Source organism: Pleurodeles waltl, chromosome 12 (assembly GCF_031143425.1).
Source record: "Pleurodeles waltl isolate 20211129_DDA chromosome 12, aPleWal1.hap1.20221129, whole genome shotgun sequence".
Lineage (NCBI taxonomy): Eukaryota > Metazoa > Chordata > Amphibia > Caudata > Salamandridae > Pleurodeles > Pleurodeles waltl.
This window is the reverse complement of record NC_090451.1, coordinates 688,615,099-688,636,363: the sequence shown is the minus strand read 5'-3', so window position 1 is coordinate 688,636,363 and position 21,265 is coordinate 688,615,099. Positions and strand designations below refer to the sequence as shown.

Genomic DNA, 21,265 nt, shown 5'->3' with positions numbered 1-21,265 from the left:
ACATAGGTCTGCTGTCGCTGAGGAGAATAGTACTGGTGGTAAAATTCTTCATCATCCTCTTGGAACTTTACATGAAGCTGTGAAGGGCTATAGGCTGCCCCGAACGGCCCATCATCATCTGAATCCTCTTCTAGAAGATGAGTCGGGATTAATGGAGTGGTCTTACTTGGGGATATAGCTCCTGGAGTAATATTTCCCCATCCAGACGCAGACTGCATTTTCTTCTTCATCGACGGTGTTGATGATGGAGTCGTCTCCGATAATCCAAATGCTCCCGTCGACGGTGTCGTCGACCACGGCGTAGACAAAGGTATCTTCACCATCGACGGAGTCGTCATTGGAACCATCGTTGACGACGTTCTGATCTTCAGCGTCGACGGTCTTGATTTTGTTAGCTTCGTCGTTGACGACAAAGCAGTCACCATCCCCAGAGAGGTTACCATTGTTGTCATCACCGCCGACAAAGCTGCCGTGTACGTTCTCGTCGACGACGATGACCTCGTCGATGGTGGAATTGTCATCGACGGTCTATTGTCAGAGGCTGAAGTAGGCTTTCTAAACGCCATCAACACCTTTGGAGGGGGTGTAGAAGGCCCTGAGGAGGATTTTGGGACCTCCTTTGATGTTGAAGGCCGATGGGTGGTTTTAGAGGAGGATCTTTTCCCCTGAGGTGAAGATGAGAGACTGCGGCCTTCACCAGACCCCTGTGAGGTCTTTTTAAAAGTCTTTGAGGGTTTTCTCAAACCCTTTTCAGATTGAGGTGATCTATGCCTCTTTTGAGACTTTCATGAATACCATGAAGACTCATCACTGTCAGAGTCTGAGACAGGGTTATTTCTTGTCTTCAGCTTTTGGAGCCATATCAACAGCCTCCCCTCTCTATCTTTCAAAGTCTTTGATGAAAAGGTATGACATACCTTACAATCGGCAGCAGAGTGTTGAGGGTAGAGGCAATATATACACTCTGTATGAGGGTCCTCTGAATGGAGGCTTTTCTTTCCACAAGTGCTGCAGGCTCTAAAGAGACTTTTCCTCTCCCTGTCCGACGTCCTGCTGCTATAACAGGCTCCAGAAGGTATGAGTGTGTATCAGAGACACCCAATAAGCAAAAGGAATTCCAATATATTGAGAAAATCTTCTCTCACAAGAATAAACTGAGCAGAGCTCAGAGGAGACTCCCTAGCACGACGTGCGGTAGAAAATCTGAGGTGTTGGAGCTTCTCTCAGGAGGGTTTCTCTCACGAGGGTTCTAAAGGGTGGTACTCTTTGATTGGCTAAGGTTCAAGGTTGGTCCTTTTTTACATAAAGACTTGGATGGGTTACTAAAATGAAGAGAATTTGTTTGTTATACATGTTATGTCTTTGGGACATTGTCTTTTTTAAGGTACCGGGGACTCCCATCTCGATGACGGGGAATGATTCAAGCATGTGAATCTATGAAAGTTGCAATACTGGAGTAATACGTTTTTATGAAGGTTACTAGCAGTCCCACAATCTACCTCTGTAACGTTTTTCCATTATGAAGTAGGTTTGAGGGACATATCGGACTATATAAAACTCCAACCAGTATTTGGACAAACCCTGAAGCTCATCTCTCCAGATTAGTGATCCAGGACTCTCATTATCACGATCAATGGACATACCTTGGCTCAGATATGTCCACTTTACTTTTTCTCGTCTTGGGGCAGGGGAATTCTTTCTTTCCCCGGACTCTTTAGTGGGACAGGACATTAAAAGGTTTAAGGAGACATACTGGAAATCAATCTATGATCTAAAACAAAAGACGGCCATAGCTAAGGATCAGGAGAGGATGCCGCCACAGCAACTACACCCTATGTTATATTTGGATATTATTACCTCTGAACGTCATAAATGTTTACTTACCAGGCTGCGCCTAAATACCATACATTATTTAGTAGCATTTCCCACCAGTGGTACCTGGTTTAAGAAACTTCCGCCATGCTGCTGTGATGGCAAAACACCCCAAAGCACTTTGTTCTTTTTTTGCACTTTTTATATGGTACCTAGAAGAAGGTTTTTAAGTCCAATTGTTTTATCCAAGGGCATTAGGTCTAGTTATCTTGCTTTTTCCTATTAATACTATTTAGAAAATGAAGAAATAATACATGCTCTGTTAAATAATATATATGCTGCCTTTGGTATTCAAAATTCTTTTTAATATTGTTATTTATTGTACACTTGAGAATTTTTGTATGCATATATTTGATGTCTTTTATAGGTTATTTATAAACCAAATAAGTATTTGATGATCAAATTACTGTTTCAGCACTTTATTCAAGCCTGAATTTGCATCATTTTAATGAGTCTAGATTTATTGATAAAAAATTTGGGGTCCAATAATATGGACCACAAATGAAGGGTTTGTACTTTAACACTGAGGTACTTTATCATTTTCACCTTTGTATACTGTACAGAGATAAAATTAATTTGTGAGTGAAACATTAACACTGGTCTCTCATCTAGGTGCCAAGCACTTAGTAAACAATAGGAATATAAATCAAGTTGGTAGACAGTATAGCAGCACCTGCACTTTAACATTAAGGCATTTTACTGGTCATAATCCTAAATTATGTGCAATAATAAATTTGTTCTTAAACTAATCAATTATGCCAGACTGAATGACGTATAAAACGCTTAGTAAACCTCAGTAATAGAATTAAGGTTGGAATACATTGTGTCAGTAATAGTCTATTTTTTCTTAGATGTCCTTTATATTCTTCCCTGACTTGGATTCTGCTGCAATTTGCCTTTCCAATCAGGTAATTAGTGGGTAATTAATGACTGAGTAGCTGAAAAATCAAGCAGTCATTGGATTATAGTCATTTTCCGTCAAGCCACAGCTGTGTATATATCACAATTAGCACCTGTTCGGAACTGTGATAATTCTTCAGTCCGTGCATTGGTAATTCATAATCGTTTGATAATTGTGATAATTTGTACGCATTGGGAAAAGGAACGACAAGAAAAGAGAGCAAAAACAAGAAAAATTGTAAAAGCGTAAAAAAGTGATAAGCTAATGGTAATCATACTAGTTATACATGTACTTTACATGAAACATAACATGAGTGACTTTGTTCAAATACATCTCTTTTAGTCCATGATTGAAATGCATGTCCTGAACCAACAAAAAACACATGAACAATGTGACTGCAGAAAATGGTGGTCAAAATGTGACACTCCTGCAGTACGCGGGCACTCTAGTTTTTTTTTGGTAGGAGGTTTCAAATGCACACTTCCACTTGAAGTAGGCTATATGGCAATAGCTGAAACGCGTTGACCATATTTTGCATGATTTAATGGGAAAATAAAGTTTCACCCATGGATAATCGCTGCAGTGCAGCTTACGCCTTATTTTTTTGACCTGGGAATTGAGGTCTGGATTTGAAGAGGGACTTACAAGCAGATATATAAATATATATGTATGTATGCTTGCTTTCCACAGAATACACCCAATGTCCCGCTTTGAGTGCCGTTTGGTGATTTCTTTCTGATATATATAAATACATATACATAAAACAAAGTATATATGTATATGCACAAAGATAGATAGATAGATAGATAGATAGATAGATAGATAGATAGATAGATAGACATGATTATACAACTGCATTTCAGGAGAAAAGGGATGTGTTCTAAAGCCCTGTGTGGTTTTACAACGTGTTGTAAGAGTCAACACATTGTAATGCCCGCGGGGTTAAAGCTTGCAGGTTAAAGACGCATGTTGTTAAGAATGATATTCCCTCAAAACACGCCTACACAGGAAAACACTAGGAATTTACCTGACAACGGAGCTCCAAGGAGACCTCCAACACTCTCAAGCATCTGCAGCAAGCCTAAGCCTCCCAAAAGTTGTCTGATGCCCACGATCTGCGGCACAAGAGAGAACACAACAGGGGTCATTGCACCGGCACCAAGCCCATATAACAAGCTGATGGTCAAAAGGCCATAGTAGCTTTGGCCCAATGGGACTGAGATCAGGCTGAGACCCGTCAGAGCTGTCCAGAATGTCAGCAGGTGCTGTAATTTGAAGGTCCCTCTGTCAGCCAGCCAACCAGAGATGAGCCGTCCACAGATGTCAATGACGGCAGCTGCAGACATGAGGAAGGCAGACTGGTACTCACTAAATCCCTCCACTTGGGCGTGCGCCACTAGGTGCACATAGGGGATGAAGTACCCAGTGTTGATGAGTAAGATGGCCAACACATATCTCATGAAGGGCCAGTGGGAGAGCAAGGGCAAGCCAAAAAGCACAGAGCACTGCTTGCATCGACTGGCGTCCACCTCTTCTGCCTCAGCCACGTCTTCTTTAAGGGTCAAAGGTCGAAGCAAGGCACCACATACCAAGAGGTTTAAGGTCATACCAGAGACGATGATCAGGGCTCCTCGCCAACTGTAGGAGTCCACCAAGTACTGGAAAAGAGGGGAAAATACAAATGAGGAAATGCCCACGCCTGTGAAGGCCAACCCGGTGGCTAAGTTCCGCTTCTTCTTGAAGTATCGAGCAACGGAGCCAATGGAAGGAGTGAACACCAGGGCGTAGCCTATGCCTAGAAAGAGAGAAACACAGGGACTAGTTAGCAGATCCATGGAAGACTAAGCTCTACCTCACTAAGGGGGAGACTGGCTCAGTGGGGTCATACATTACCTGGTGCAATTCTGCTATGTGCTACCGCAAAAGAGGAAATATCATGGGTACAATGCAGTTTTGGGTCCATATTTAAAAAATGTGCTTGAGGAAGGAAAGGTCAAGTTCCGCACAAGCAGTCCATCAGTGAGGCAAACCATTGAAAATTGTTTTTATGAAGTTGATTGCAAGGACATCAGAAGGCAAAACACTTCTTTACTTGTTGCACTAAAACTATTGATCCTCTACCAGAGGAACCTCTACAATAAAAATCAGAGTGGAGGGTCTGACTTGCTTTGTTGGTGCCACAAATGGCTGGGATTACACTATTTTCTTGTAATGCTTGTGAACCCCAGTAATGTCCTCAAAGACAGATTGTAGGGTTAATACCTTCTGAATTTTAATGCAGGGAAGTTGGATTATGCAGCAGTGGAGGACCAAATCATGCAGTAATATTGAATAAATTATGCAGTATAGGAAGGCAAATTATGCATCACTATGTGGCACTTATTTCCATTAAAATAAAGCTCTGCTGAACAGCGTGGCAAGTGTCATATTTATTAAGTACGCGTCCCCCAAGCAGGTTCTTTAGAAATCAAGACACAAGACCTTAAAAGAGATGCAGCATCTTTGTGTTTCTTTTAAAGACTGAGTACCCTCTTGAAATAACTGTAGTTTTGAGAACAGTGTATGTGATGGGAACAAGAATTTGCATTAATAATGAAAAGAGCATGTCTTTTGGCCATGTAAATAAACACACTGGACCGGCTCTAAAGATGGATAGTGATGGAAAATGTTCAGATTGCTGGTCCATGTGCTAAATCCAGAGGATAATCCATCGATGGAATTTTATCTAAATCCACAGGATAATCCATCAGTGGAATTTCATCTATCACCTTTGCCCAAAATCAAGCCCTCTGCGTTTTGAAATAAGAATAGCTGAAGTGAGATGCAACAATGTGAAGTGATGTGCAGAGAGATGCAGACAGTGTGAAGTTATATGCAGCAAGATGCAGACAGTGTGAAGTGATATGCAGCGAGATCCAGACAAAGTCAAGTGTTGAGCAGAGGGACGCAACAATGTGAAGTAATGTGCAGAGAGATATAGGCAATGTCAAATGTTGTGAGAGTGATGAAACAATGTGAAGTGAGGTGCAGAGATGCAGGCACTGTGAAGTTATGTGCAGAGAGATGCAGAAATGTGAAGTGATGTGTAGAGAGATGAAACAATGTGAAGTGATGTGCAGAGAGATGCTGGCAATGTGAAGTGATGTGCAGAGAGTTGTTGAAAATGTGAAGTGTTGTGTAGAGAGAGAGACACAACAATGTCAAGTGACGTGCAGAGAGATGTAGACAATGCGAAGTGACGTGGAGCGAGATACAGACACTATGGGGGTCATTCCGACCCCGGCGGTCAAGGACCGCCGGGGCCGGGGTCGGCGGTAGCACCGCCAACAGGCTGGCGGTGCTCCGCCGGGCATTCTGACCGCGGCGGTACAGCCGCGGCCAGAAACGGAAAGTCGGCGGTGTACCGCCGACTTTCCGCTGCCCATGGGAATCTGCCATGGCGGCGCTTCCGACCCCCTTACCGCCATCCTGTTTCTGGCGGTTTCGACCGCCAGGAACAGTATGGCGGTGAGGGGTGTCGTGGGGCCCCTGGGGGCCCCTGCAGTGCCCATGCCAATGGCATGGGCACTGCAGGGGCCCCCGTAAGAGGGCCCCACAAAGAATTTCAGTGTCTGCTCAGCAGACACTGAAATTCGCGATGGGTGCAACTGCACCCGTCGCACCTTCCCACTCCGCCGGCTCCATTCGGAGCCGGCTTCCTCGTGGGAAGCGGTTTCCCGCTGGGCTGGCGGGCGGCCTTCTGGCGGTCGCCCGCCAGCCCAGCGGGAAACACAGAATCACCGCGGCGGTCTTCAGACCGCGGAGCGGTGTTCTGTCGGGGGAACTCTGGCGGGCGGCCTCTGCCGCCCGCCAGAGTTAGAATGACCCCCTATGTGGTGATGTGTAGGGAGATGTAGATAATATGACACTATTAACGGAGAGATGAACGAGTTACTTACCTTCGGTAACGACTTTTCTGGTGGATACATTAGCTACCTGTGGATTCCACACCTAATGAATACTCCCATGGTGCCAGCCTTCGACGGAAATCTTCTTCCTAGCTTCTGCACGTCGACGAGGACGTCACTCTAGCCCGCGCTACGCCGTCTGACGTCATACAGGCAATAAGAGGTCCTCGCCGACGTGCCGACGTCAGTACCAACATTTTTTTACGTGCATGAGAATAATAACCCAATGCAATGAAAGAGCAAGGCAACATCCCATAACATTGTAAATCACACAACATTGCAATAAAATGGCTGTAGATTTAATAAAACTCCCCTTTTTTTTTTTTTTAAACAAACAAACAAATATATGCAAATCATGTATATACAAAAAGATATATACATATATATATATATATATATATATATATATATATATATATATATATATAAGTATCCATATATACAACATCTATTGCAGTCTTGAAGACCAAGAGGAGCGCACTCAAGGATTACTTGGTAAGACCAGAAAGGCAACGGGGAGGCGGGTGGGACCGTGAGGAATCCACAGGTAGCTAATGTATCCACCAGAAAAGTAGTTACCGAAGGTAAGTAACTCGTTCTTCTGATGGATACAACTACCTGTGGATTCCTCACCTAATGAATAGAGTCCCAAAGCAGTACCAGGCCCGGTGGTGGGTGCCGAAATGGTCAAACCAAGAAATCCTGCAGCACTGACCGTGCAAAATGGCCGTCCCTTCTGACCTCAGAGTCCAGACAGTAATGTTTTGCAAAAGTGTGAAGGGACGACCAAGTTGCGGCCTTGCAGATGTCGACCACAGGAACACCCCTGGCCAAGGCCGAAGTGGCCGACTTAGCTCTGGTGGAATGAGCTCTAATGCCATCAGGAGGATCCTTCTTTGCCAAAGAGTAACAGATTTTAATGCAAAGAATAACCCACCTGGAGAGTGTTCTCTTGTGGACTGCCTTTCCTCTCCTCTTGCCCACGTATCCGATGAACAGCTGATCCTCCAGCCTGAAATCCTTCGTTCTATCAATGAAGAAGCTGAACGCCCTCTTTGGGTCCAAGCGATGTAGTCTCTCTTCCTCCTTAGAAGGATGAGGCGGAGGATAGAACGTGGACAAAGTAATTGTCTGGGCCAAATGGAAAGGTGAAACAACCTTCGGGAGGAAAGCAGCCTTGGTCCTCAACACCACCTTATCCCCATAAAAAGTTGTATAAGGGGGTTTTACTGATAAGGCTTGCAACTCACTCACTCTCCTTGCAGATGTTATAGCCACCAGGAAGACTGTTTTAATAACTAAATACCTTAAGGGGCAAGAATGCATAGGCTCAAAAGGGGACCCCATAAGGAAAGTAAGGACCAAGGACAAATCCCATTGAGGCATAACGAATGGTTTTGGAGGATATTTATTTAGAAGACCTTTCAAGAATCTGAGAACAATAGGGGATTTAAATAACGATGGTTGGTCTGGAAGACAAATGAAGGCTGACAAAGCTGACAAATAACCCTTAATGGTAGCCACTGCACAACCTTTCTGCGCTAGAGACAGAGCAAAAGACAAAACGTCCGACAGATGAGCATGTAAGGGATCAATCTGTCTCTCTCCACACCACATAACAAATTTAGACCACCTATTAGCGTAGATAAATTTAGTGGAGTGTCGCCTGGCCGCTAATATAACATTCACTACATCAGGCGGGAGAGAGAAGGAACTCAGGTTGCCCCGTTCAATCTCCAGGCATGTAGGTGTAGACTCTGGAGGTTGGGGTGTAAAACCTGCCCCTGCGACTGCGAGAAGAGGTCTGCCCTGAGAGGGAGACGGAGCGGAGGGCACAGCGAGAGTTGGAGAAGGTCGGAGTACCACACCCTCCTTGGCCAATCCGGAGCTATTAAGATGACTTGGGCCCGGTCTTGGCGAATCTTCCTCAACACTCGAGGAATCAAGGGTATGGGGGGGAAACGCGTAAAGCAACTGGTCGCACCAGGTTATCAGAAACGCGTCCCCCAATGTTCCCTCCACCGGATACTGGAGGCTGCAGAATAACGGACAATGCGCGTTCTCCTGAGTGGCAAACAGATCTATCCGAGGAAACCTCCACATCTCGAAGATTAAACGGACTTGATCTGGATGGAGACGCCACTCGTGGTCGGCCGAGAATTGGCGACTGAGACTGTCCGCACGTACATTCAAGACCCCGGCCAGATGATTTGCTACCAAGCAAATCTGATGGTCCTTTGCCCAGGACCCTAGTCGAAGAGCTTCTCTGCAGAGAAGGTACGACCCTACTCCTCCCTGTTTGTTTATGTACCACATCGTGGTAGTATTGTCCGTCAGGACCTGTACCGACTGACCACGAAGGGAAGGGAGGAAGGCCTTGAGAGCCAGACGTACAGCCCGTAACTCTAACAGATTGATATGAAACATCTGTTCCTCTGGAGACCAAAGTCCTTTGATCTCCAGATCCCCCAGATGAGCTCCCCACCCTAGAGTGGAAGCATCCGTTATGACCGTGGCCACTGGTGACGACTGCGCGAACGGCTTTCCTTGTGAAAGATTGTTGCTCGCAATCCACCACTTCAAGTCCACAGCAGCATCTCTGGAGATCTTGACCGCACCTTCTAGATCTCGTTTGTGTTGAGACCACTGCCTTCGGAGGCACCACTCAAGAGCCCTCATGTGCCAGCGAGCATGCGTGACCAACAGTATGCAGGAGGCAAACAGACCGAGCAGACGAAGGACCTTGAGGACTGGAATGACCGCTCCACCTTGAAACATTGGAACCAACGCCTGAATGTCTTGAATCCGCTGAGGCGGAGGAAAGGCTCGATTCAATGTTGTATCCAGTACTGCCCCTATGAACAGGAGGCGCTGAGAGGGCTCCAGGTGAGATTTGGGCACGTTCACCAAAAAGCCCAGGTCGAACAACAACTGGGTTGTTGACTGCAGATGATGCAACACAAGCTCCGGAGACTTGGCTTTGATCAACCAGTCGTCCAAGTAAGGGAATACTGCTATCCCCTTCCTTCTGAGCTCTGCCGCAACCACCGACATCACCTTCGTGAAAACTCGAGGTGCTGAAGTAAGACCAAACGGGAGGACCGCAAACTGGTAGTGCTGCGACCCTACCACAAACCGGAGATACTTCCTGTGCGACTTGAGTATCGGGAAATGAAAATAAGCGTCCTGCAAGTCGACAGACACCATCCAATCTTCTTTGATCAACGCCAAAAGCACCTGTGCTAGGGTCAGCATCTTGAACTTTTCCTGTTTGAGGAACCAATTCAAGATCCTCAGATCCAGGATCGGTCTCAACCGACCATCCTTCTTGGGAATCAGGAAGTACCTTGAGTAACAACCTCGACCCCTTTCCTGCTCTGGGACCAACTCCACCGCGCCCTTTGAAAGGAGGACTTGAACCTCCTGTTCTAGCAACAGGAGGTGTTCTTCTGAACAATAAGATGGGCGGGGCGGGATGGGGGGCGGAAACTCCCGAAAGGGAAGGGTGTAGCCTTTTCCCACAACACTGATAACCCAAGTGTCCGTTGTAATAGTCTCCCACTTGTGGAGAAAATGCCGTAACCTTCCCCCTACAGGAGAGGAGTGAGTGGGAAATGGTGGAAGCCTAAGGCTGCTTTCCCTGCTGCACCCCTCCAGAGGAAGAGGCAGAGTGCTGTTGAGAGGCTCCTCTGGTGCGGGCCCTATCTCTCCCTCTAAATGATCTATAGGGGTGGGAAGAGGCGGGTTGCTGGAATCTCCCCCGAAAGGAAGAGGAGGAAGAGCCACGCCCAAATCCACGAAACCTCCTGAAAAACCTGGAAGAGGCAGAGGAGGAAGGAGCTTGCAGCCCTAACGATTTGGCTGTGGCCCTGCTCTCTTTAAATCGCTCCAAGGCCGAATCTGCCTTGGCTCCAAACAGTTTGTCCCCATCAAACGGGAGGTCCAATAGGGTCGACTGCACGTCCGCAGAAAACCCTGAATTACGGAGCCAGGCCTGTCTCCTTGCCACCACAGCCGTGACCATCGCCCTAGCCACCGAGTTAGTCGTGTCCAGCCCAGACTGGATAATCTGGGTTGCGGCAGCCTGGGCGTCCGAGACAACATCCAAGAGTCCCTGGGGAAGCTCCGTAAATGAAGATGAAATATCGTCCATAAGAGCATGGATGTATCTACCCAGAATGCAAGTTGCGTTGGTGGCCTTCAACGCCAAACTGCAAGATGAAAATATTTTCTTGGATTGTGCATCCAGCTTCTTGGAGTCCCTGTCTCCAGGTATCGTCGGGAAAGATCCAGGCGCTGACTTCGATGAACAGGAGGCTTGCACCACCAAGCTCTCCGGCGTAGAGTGTCTAGAAAGAAAGCCAGGGTCAGATGGTGCAGCTCGATATCTCCTGGCCACAGCCCTATGAACCGCCGAGGAAGATACTGGCTTCTTCCACACCTCTAACACCGGATCAAGCAAAGCCTCATTAAACGGCAAGAGCGGCAAGAGAGGCTCCGCTGCAGCAGAGGCCGGATGCAATACCTCCGTCAATAAATTCTGCTTCGCCTCTGCCACCGGCAAAGGCAGGTCCAGAAAGTTAGCTGCCTTCCTTACCACAGCGTGAAAGGTAGCAGCCTCCTCCGTATACTCCCCTGGAGATGAAAGGTCCCACTCAGGGGAAGTATCCAGCCCACTGGTCGTATCCAGACCATGCAATTCATCTCCAGAGTCCTCAACCTCTCCTTCCTCCAGGACTCGTTGGCACTCCTGCTCTTCCAAAAGACGGAGAGCACGCCTCCTCGAATGTAGTCTCTGCTCGATACGAGGAGTCGACATGGCCTCCGCCGAAGATCGGCGCCGATCTCCAGCAGTATCCGACGCCGCGTCCGGCGCCACAGGCAGCTTCGGCGTCGTTGAAGGAGCAGGACGCAGAGATCTTGGAGCCGATGGACCCACCGGAGTCACAGGACGAAATCCTGACGTCGACAGGATGGAAACCTCCGGGGCCAATCCCTCGGAAGCCACCGGAGAGCCCACATTCCCAAAAGGGAGAAAGGGCATAAAGGGTGCCGGCCGTAGAGGCGCAGGATCACCCAATGAAAAGGCCAAAGGCCCCGAAGGACCAGCCGGAGCACCCACTGGAGCCATCTGCTGAAAGATGGTATACATCGCATTCAGGAATGCGGTACTATCGGCTCCAGGGGTGGGAAAAGCCGGATACTGGGGTGCCTGGATCAAAGGCGACCCCGACGCCGGCCTCGACGTCTGCGACGCCGGAGACAACACCAGAGGCTGCATCACCTCAATCACAGACGCCTGTCCACGTGGTCGGAGCTCAAACACCAGAGACAGTCGGAGTGAGGATCTGTAACGGACATCTTGCCCCCACACTCTCGACAGGGCTTGAAACCCGACTTCCTCTGAGACGTTATTACCGCTGAGAAGAACTTCGCAGCAGAAAATACACTGTAGCTACGAAAGTAACAGTAGCTCCCTCGAAGATAACCGTTTCGAATGCACGGAAAAAAGGGAACTGACGTCGGCACGTCGGCGAGGACCTCTTATTGCCTGTATGACGTCAGACGGCGTCGCGCGGGCTAGAGTGACGTCGACGTGCAGAAGCTAGGAAGAAGATTTCCGTCGAAGGCTGGCGCCATGGGAGTATTCATTAGGTGAGGAATCCACAGGTAGTTGTATCCATCAGAAGTACACATTGTGGGAGGTGCGAGTTACAGATAAAGTAACATACAGTAAAATGCAGTCAATAAGAAGATGTATAAAGAGAGATTCAGAATATGTTACATGCAGCTGGATGCAGGCAGTGCTAATGAGCAGTGAGGTGCAGACATTAAGAAGGGATAGGCTGTAAGAGACTCTCGATACATTGAGGTTTGTGATGCAGCTAATGGGAAGTGATGCACAATGGGGCACAAATTATATGTAAATATGTGCCTGTAGATGTAGACAAAGTAGAGTTATGTATTTTAAGATGCAGATAATGTGAAATGATGTACAGAGAGGTGCAGACAATAAGATGGGACGGGCCCCAAGAGGCACACAATGCATTGAGGTGCGTGGTGCAGCTAATGTGAAGTGATGAACACAGAGATAAAAATAATATGCAATACTGTGCACAGAGGAGTTCCTGTGAACTCCAATGGGGGACAAGATCTGGCTCTGTGAGGATGAAGCGTATTCGATAGGCACAGAAGCGGGTGGCGCTCCGGCAGCTCAGCATCAATAGGTAACTACTGTTGGTGATGCGGTGTGTTGGTGGGTATGTATATGTGTGAGTATGAATGAAGTGTGCTGTGTCTGCACCCCTCAATGAAATGCTGGCCACTGCACAATGGAGGCAATTTTAAACAAGTTTTGGGCATTAATGGGAAGAGATTTAACACCCACCCTTAGCAAATGGCTATGCTGGCCTTGGCACAAAGGTGATCATTCTTGGCAATGTGAAAGCAAGCACATGGCCTACCCTTGGTAAAGTGCTGACCACCATATACTGGTGGAAGTTCTTGGCAACTTATGGCAAACCATTGAATGATACCCACTGCTCGCCCATCCATGACATTATATCCATTGCTCAACCCTGGTAATATGTTGAATGCTGTGTAATGGTGAATTTCTTTCCAACTTGTAGACATTAACAGCATGATGTACAACCATCATTAAACTCTGCCCATGCCATAATGGTGGTTATTATTAGCAACTTCTAGGGACCCACACTGTGTTGCCCCTAAAATGCTGGTCCTGGCATATTGGTGGTAAGTATTGCTATATTGTGGGTATCCACTGTATGTTTGTGCCTATATTTAACACAATTTTGGTGCTGACAGAGTGGTAGTCATTCTTGGGATAGTGTGTGTATCCATGGTAAAGGCGTTCGCACCCCTGGGATAATGCCAATCATTGGCAGTGTGGTGGTGATTCTTGGTATACTGTGGGCATCTTCCACAAAATGGTGCCAATCTCTGGCATAATGTTCACCCTGTCACAATGGTGGTAATTCTTGATACACTGTGGACATTCATGGTACACAGATAATTTTGGCACTCTGGTGATAATTTGTGACCTAATATAATGCTGGCCCCTGCACAGATTTTGAATTTACTCGATCAATCAGATGTTATTTGTATAGAACGGCTTGTCACCCGAGTCGGTATCCAGGTGCTTGCTGCAAGTGTTTACTCGAAAAGCCAGGTTTTCAGTCACTTTCTGAAGTAGGTCAGCGAAGGTGGGGTGCAGAGGTGGAGGCGTAGGGCGTTCCAGCCTTTGGCGGCAGAAGGAGGGTCCTTCAGTGCAGCAGCGGTGTATGTGTGGTATCTTTGCAAGGACGATGTGTGCAGAGTGGAGGTTCCTGGTCGGATCCTGGAGGTGAAGGCGGTGGTTCAGGTAGGCGGGTCCTTGGTTAGAGAGGGCTTTATTAGCACGAATCAGGAGCTAGAAGTAGCATCTTTTCTGGATCAGGAGTCAATGGAGGTCCTTTAGGTGCTGGGGGAAGTGGGTTCTCTTCGGCAAGTTGAGGATCAATCTGGCAGCTGCATTCTGGATTGTCTGGAGTCTTTGCATGGCTTCGATGATGGTGCCTGCGTAGAGTACATTGCTGAGTCCAGTCAGCTGGTGATAAGGGTCTGCGTCACTGTCTTCCTTGTGCCTATGGTGAGCCCCTTAAAGATCTTGTGGAGCATGCGAAGCATGTGGAAGCAGGCTGAGGAAACGTCGTTGACCTGGAATTTAATGGAGAGTTTGCTGTTGAGAATGATGGTGAGGTTGCGGCTGTGATCTTCCGCTGTTGGGCTAGGTCCGAGCTCTGCTGGCCAACATGAGTCATTCCAGAGGGTTGGGTGTCTGCCGAAGATTAGAACCTCTGTTTTGTCCGTGTTGAGCTTCAGGCAGTTGTCCTTCATCAAGGTGGATATGTTCTTCATACAGTTGTGGAAGGTGGTCTTTGTCTTGGTGAGATCTGTTAAGAGCGAGAGGACGAGCTGCATGTCATCAGCGTAGCAAATGATGTTGTGCGATCTCACAATGTCTACGATTGGTGTCATGTAGACGTTGAAGAGTGTTGGGCTTTGAGAGGAGCCTTGGGGGACACCGCAGATAGTGTGCTTGACCTATGAGGTGAAGGGGGGGAGGACTCTCTGGGTGCCTCCCATGAGGAAGGATACCATCCATCTGAGCACATCGTCTGTGATCCCAATCTGATGTAGTCGATGGATCAGTGTGTGGTGGGAGAATGTGTTGAAGGCGGCAGAGAGGTCGAGCAGGATCATGACGGCTGCTTCTTCATTTGTGTAGCAGGGCGTGGATGTCGTTTGTTGTGGTGATCAAAGCTGTCTCGGTGCTGTGATTGGCTATACCTGATTAGGAGGGGTCTAGAAGTTTGTTTCTCTCCAGGTGTCCGGTGAGTTGAAGGTTTATGGCCTTCTCCAGGACTTTGGCGGGGAACAGGAGCAGAGAGACCTGGTGGTAATTTTGGAGCTCGCTGGGATCATGCTTGAGCAGGGGTCTGATCTCTGCATGTTTCTAGGTTTCTGCAAAAATGGCCATGGTTAACAAAGCATTGAGGATGGTGGTGAGCTGGGGGCTGATCTCGTTCCTTCTGAGGTTGAAGATCCTGTGGGGGCAGGGTTTTGTGGGTGCTCCCGAATGAATGGAGCTCTTGAGTGTGATCGTTTTCGGTGTGCTGAGTTGTCCCCATGTGGTGAGCTGGTGGTCTGCCGTGGAGGTTGATAGGATGCAGAGGAGGTCAGAGGGTTGGGGATCGTAGTTACTCTGGATGGTTTCTAACTTGTTGTGGAAGTGGTCCGCGAGGGAATTGCAGAGTTCTTGTGAGTTTGTATAGAGTTTTCGATGGCTGATGCGCAGGAAAACTCTCCGACGATGGTGAAGAGTTCCTTGGTTTGGTTGGCGCTGTTCTCGATCCAGCGGGTAATGGTCTGTTTTTAACGGCTTTGATCTGGTGGTGGTAGTCGTTGAGGGCAGTTTTGAAGGTGGCTCCATCGGCGTGGTTCTTACTGGTGTGCCATCTTCCCTCCAGCTGTTTGCACCTGCATTTTGATTTGCTAAGTTCCGAGATGTACCAGCTGGCTTTTTTGGTGGTTCTGTGTTACTTGGCTGGTTTGGTTGGGGCGACTAGGTCGGCGGCACTGATGATCCAGTCATTAAAGTTCTGGATCCAAATTGGTGGTGTTGTTGGGCTGTGAGGTGCTGAAGGCAGCAGTCCATTCCTGCTGAGTGACTCTGGTCCAGCCGCAGGACGGCTGAGGGTTGGGAGGTATCCGGCGAGCGTGAAATGTACAATGTAGTGGTCCCACCAGGTGAGTTCTGTGGTGTGGCTGTAGCTGATTCTGTTGCTGGACGTGAAGATAGGGTCCAGCATGTGTCCTGCTCTGTGAGTGGGCCCGTGACCAGCTGCTTAAGGCAGAAGTTGTCCAGTCTTTCATGTAGGTCGGTGGAATTGGTATCAGTGGGGCCATGCAAGTGGTAGTTGAGGTCTCTCAGGAAGGAGTAGTGTTCGGATTCAAAGGCGAGTGGGGTGATGAATTGAGTGATGGCACCGCTGAGGCTTGTTCTTGGTCCTGGTGGTCTGTATGCGAGGGTGCCTTTGATGGAGGTGACGTCAGCGTGGAGCTGGAAGGTAATGTGTTCCATAATAGGTGTGGTTTCATCATTGGTGATGGTGCTGGTGACTGATTCCTTGTGTAGGATGACGATGCCGCCTACGTGCCTGTTGGTGCTGTTGCAGTGTTTCATTTTGTAGCCAGGGAGGGGGGTTGCCGTGGGGCGAGGGTGGAAATGGTATCCCAGACTTCATTTGTGTCTCGTCAGCGGGGATGGTGAGGCATTGGTGGCAGTGATGAGAATATCGGCAGTGGGTGCAGGTGCAGGTGAATGGTCCCGCTGCGTTGCGGGGTGATGAGAGGCAGCAGTGCAGGTTCAACAAAATGTACCTTAGCACTAGAAACAATGAACTACAAATGGGACGGAAATACTTCAAACAATCATAAGGAGACGAAATAAGGAAAATTAATAAATTAAACAGGTTTTTAAAACTTTCCTCAAAGCCAGGTGAAAATGTATAGTTTTGAAATGGGAAGGAAGATTATTTCAGAGGTGAGGGCAGAGAAAGCCGGGAAACTGACAACCCAGCTCTTGAAAACAGGAAAACTAAGCAGTATCTTCAAACTGGAGTGTAAATCTCTCACAGAGAAGTAACATTTGAATTGTCCTTGGAAGCACACTTTCTCAGTGTTATAAAATATTTCATGCATGAGGAAGATGGCTTTGAAGGAATCCTTTTCCTTGAGCAGATGCCAGTGAAGAACACATTACTTTCCTTCAGTAACACACATTCTGTTGGCTACTCCATCAAACTTCAGATTCCCCATCCTAGAATATTCCCCAGGCATCAGACTGGATCCAGAGCATTTTCCAGTGATGCTCCTGTGTGCCCACAGGTGGTGTTGTGCCACACTGGCTGACACCATACTATCCCCAAAGTGATAGATAGAGCGAAGCCACAAAGAAGCACCACCCCTGCACATTATTGTGAGCTTCTTGTTTTTTCCCTTTTCACGCCCTCATACACGGAGCATAAGACAAATGTTGGTGACAGCTTGCTAATCACTAACTGGGGACCTTTCTGGATGTTAAAAAAGGTCACTCTACAGAACGGGGAGAAAGGAGGGCAGTGAGGAATCTGCAGTTAGCAAGAGTGTCCGGTAGAAGGAGTGTTACTGAAAGAAAGTAACTTGTTCTTTTAACAGATACTTCTATCCGCAGATTCTTCACATAAGACTAGATGCAAAAGCAATACCTCACAAAAGTGTGATCTATGGTGTGGACTTCCACCAAAAATATTGCAGAACTGAGTACCTTAAGTGTTCTTTCTGCAGGACCTGGTTGTCAAGGCTGTAATACTTCAATGACCATGTCACAGCCTGCCAGATATAAAAAATAGACACCCCTCAACCAATGCAATGGTAGTGGCCTTGGACCTTGAGGAATGGTCTTTCAGACACTGTGGGGGCTACTTCTTGGCCAACTCATAGCAGATATTGATGCTGAGAACTATTAACCTTGACATGACTTTCTTCTGCACAAGAGAACAGGAAAAAAACACAAAAAGCTGATCTTACACCGAATGGTATCTGGTACGATCAATTGAAAAAGTTAAAGACCTTTAAAGGTCCAACTGGTGGAGCCTCTACTCCTCTTTTGAGGGGTGAGGAGTGGGAGGGTGCAAAGAATGCTGCTACAGTGATAGACAGCTCATTGTGGAAGAGTCATCACCTTAGGCAAAAAAAGGCCATCTGAGCCCTCAGCCCCAATTTTCTGAGAAGAAGGGGATGTAAGACAATTGTATTGAAAGTGTCTGCAGTTTGGTCACGCAATGAGTTCATGTAATCACAATGAGGAAGACACTTTTCAGAATCAACAGATGCTGCTAGCAACCGCATCACAAGTGATTTAAACAAGGACCGTTGGTTTGGCAAATGTAGAAAGGCTGGAAATGCAGGCAAAAAACATGAAAGTGCCCACTACAAGGCCTCACTGGGCTGGAGATAAAACAAACAAAAGCATGTCTAACAGCTTTGCTTCTAAGAAATCAATATCCAGGCACCACACCAGGTTACAAACGTGTCCAAGCACCCAGCATAGATGGATTTTGTGGATTTCTTGCAGTGAAGATGACATACCATCATCTGATCCGGCAAATCAAACGCAGTGAATTACTGCTGCTCGATCTCTATGCATGGCGGTGTAAGTTGTAGAGATTCAGATGAAGGATATTGCCCTGTAGCTGAGACAGGAAGTCCTAGTGACTTGGTAGCATGATCGGAGGACACATACTCATGACTCTCCTGGCTCAATCCAGGGCAATTAGGATGACTTGGGACGGGTCATTCCTGATCTTCAGAACTCTAAGAAGAGAAGTAGTGCATACGGGAGACCCTTTGCCGATTCTGGCAGGAATGGGTCTCCTAACGAGTGTTCTCGCAGAAGCTCTAACATGCAAAACTGTTCACACTCCACATTCTTGACTGTGATCAGGAGATGCAGGAAGGATTCTCATCTTTGGTTGAACACATCATGAGCCACCTTGGGAATCAGATGGCACTTGTGACCTGCTAGACAAAATCTGCCCAATTGGTCCCCTCTAGTATTCATAGACCTTGCCAGGTGTCTGGCAACTTGAAAGATGTTCTGCAGCTCAGCCACATCCAGTGGTGCAAGGCCTCTTGGGAACGGTCCAAGCACCTTGTCCTACATTGTTCATTGTAGTACTGCACGGCAGTAGTCTTGTGTGTGAGAATCGGCATTAGCCTCCCCTTGATGGATGGCAAGAAAGCCTTCAAGGCAACAGATGGCCTATATCTCCAGTAGGCTAATGTGTAGCTGGTCCTCCAGTGGAAGCCTGAGGCATCGGATCTCTAACTCCCAAGATGACTCCACCAGCACAGCAGCAAGGGGTCTGTCACCACCTTCATCACTGGGTGGGGAAGGGAGAGTGGCCTGCAGCAGAACAAACTGTGATTAATGAGCCCCCACTACATATCTTGGGTCATCCCATTCAAGAACTGGATTGTGTCCAAAAAGAAGTCTTGATGCTGGCCCACTAGGATTTCAGGTTTAATTGCAGAGCCCGCATGTGCCACCAGAAGTATTTGACATGGAGGATGCACAAGCCTAAGAGGGCAATAGGCCTCTGGGACACCCTCACCCGTATCAAGCCTGAAATATCAGGATCTTGGCCCAAATGTCCCGGGCTTGCTGTGGTGGAGGAAAAACCCTAATTCTCACCTTATCCAGGATCGCTCCAATGAAAAGAAGCCTCTGTCATGGGATCAGGTAGGACTTTGGCTTCTTTATGGGGACCCCCAATGATGTTAGGAGTTCCACCGGCTTACCTTGAATCACAGGAAAGGCCTGTTGGACTGCAAGATGGGTTTATGAAAATGTATATCCTGCAAATTCATCTACACCATACACTCTTCTGGGTCCAGAGCAGATAGGATCCGAGCTAATGTGGGCATCTTTAATTTGTCCTTCCATAAGAAGGCGTTCAGAGGTAAAAAAAAGTTCATGATAGGTCTTACGCCTTGTTCTTTTTTGGAATAAGGCAATAGTGGGAATAACAACTACTGTCTTTCTATGTATCCGGTACCTGTTCTATTGCGTCCGTGTTAAGTACTGAAAATCCAGGACAGAGAGATACTCCTCTTAAATCAGTTCTGGTGTGGGAGGAAGTGGGTGAGGAGGAGAGGAAAAGAAGGGTATGGCCCTTTTAAACAATCTCCAAGACCCATTTGTCAAATGTAATGGATTGCCAGCTTGGGAGAAAATGTTGAATCCAGCCACCCACCAGGTGGGCATGAACAACTGAACGCAAAGTGAAAGGGTTTGTTGGCCACTGTAGCATGGGAAGAAGATTTGAGAAGTGGTGCCCTGGATGGCCTCTGTGATGTCTGCCAGTGCTGTATATGCAAACAAAAAAGATTGGGCTGTCTGCTGCCTCACTGTCTGGAAAGGTTGTTGCTGCTGATAAGTTAACCTCCTGGACAAGCACAACCGACGGGGAAATTGCTTTGCAGTTGACAACACATCCAAGGAATGCCGTGTGCCATACTATCCTGAAAGCACTCCAGACCCATTCTGTCTTCTCTGTGAAGATGTGAGACCCATCAAAAGGCATGTCCATCAGTGATATTTGCACACTGCCAGAAAGTTCAGTTGACCTCATCCATTCTTGTCTGGACCCAACTGTCTTGCTAAGGCAATCTATGGTATCTAAGACTGCGTGAATGAAGTAGTTCGAACATTAGTCATCTTAAAGGAGACCCAATGGTCCTCTGAGACTGCTGGCAACATCTTATTGACAATGTCCATTAGGCATGTGTGTATCTGACCAACATTTATAGATAGCTGCGTTTATGGACCTCAGTGCTCGATTGGTGGGGAAAACATCTGCTTGGCAATAGTATCAATCCTCCAATCTCTATCTGGGGAAGTGGTTGAAAATAAATTAGGATTCATCTTACTAGTTGAAGCCTGTACAATGAAACTTGCCAGAGGAAGGTACCTGGTTAGAATCCTGGCTCACCAAGCATAGGTCTATGTCAAGTGTCCACCTGCACCTGCTGAATAAAGGGACTCAAACAGGTAGCCATCAAGGTATCGTTCAGGGCATCATTGAATGGAAACAAACAAGGGCTTTTATGCAAAAGGCCAAGGCTGTCAAAACATTTATCTTAGTCTCAATGGATGACAGCTGCAATTTCAGTACCTGATCTGCCCTCCGAAACACCACTGCAAAGGAGACATTTTCTTCTATTGATAGCCCATGTGGCGAGTCATGGTCTGTTGCTGGGAAGGTGCATTTTGAAAGTCAAGGTATCATCAGTATAATGGATGGGGGGAGGTTCAAGCAAAGCTTCTCACCATCACCATCAGTATCCTGGGATGTACCCTATTCTGTCACAGGGTCATAGTAAGGACAAAATAGAAAATGTAGCCTTTCTTGATAGTTGTATTGCCGCACCTGATTAGAGT

The 21,265-nt window shown here is 47.3% G+C and overlaps 1 protein-coding gene across 5 annotated transcripts in view; it reads right to left on the bottom strand.

The window, feature by feature from the left end:
* Positions 1-21,265, bottom strand: part of LOC138266823 (monocarboxylate transporter 13-like) — a 355,804-nt gene that overhangs the window by 15,745 nt on the left and 318,794 nt on the right. For all 5 annotated transcript variants that reach the window (XM_069215495.1, XM_069215493.1, XM_069215494.1 and 2 more), the window contains one exon: positions 3,801-4,568. In XM_069215495.1, the coding sequence (XP_069071596.1) occupies positions 3,801-4,568 (768 nt within the window). The remainder of the gene's footprint in view (positions 1-3,800; positions 4,569-21,265) is intronic.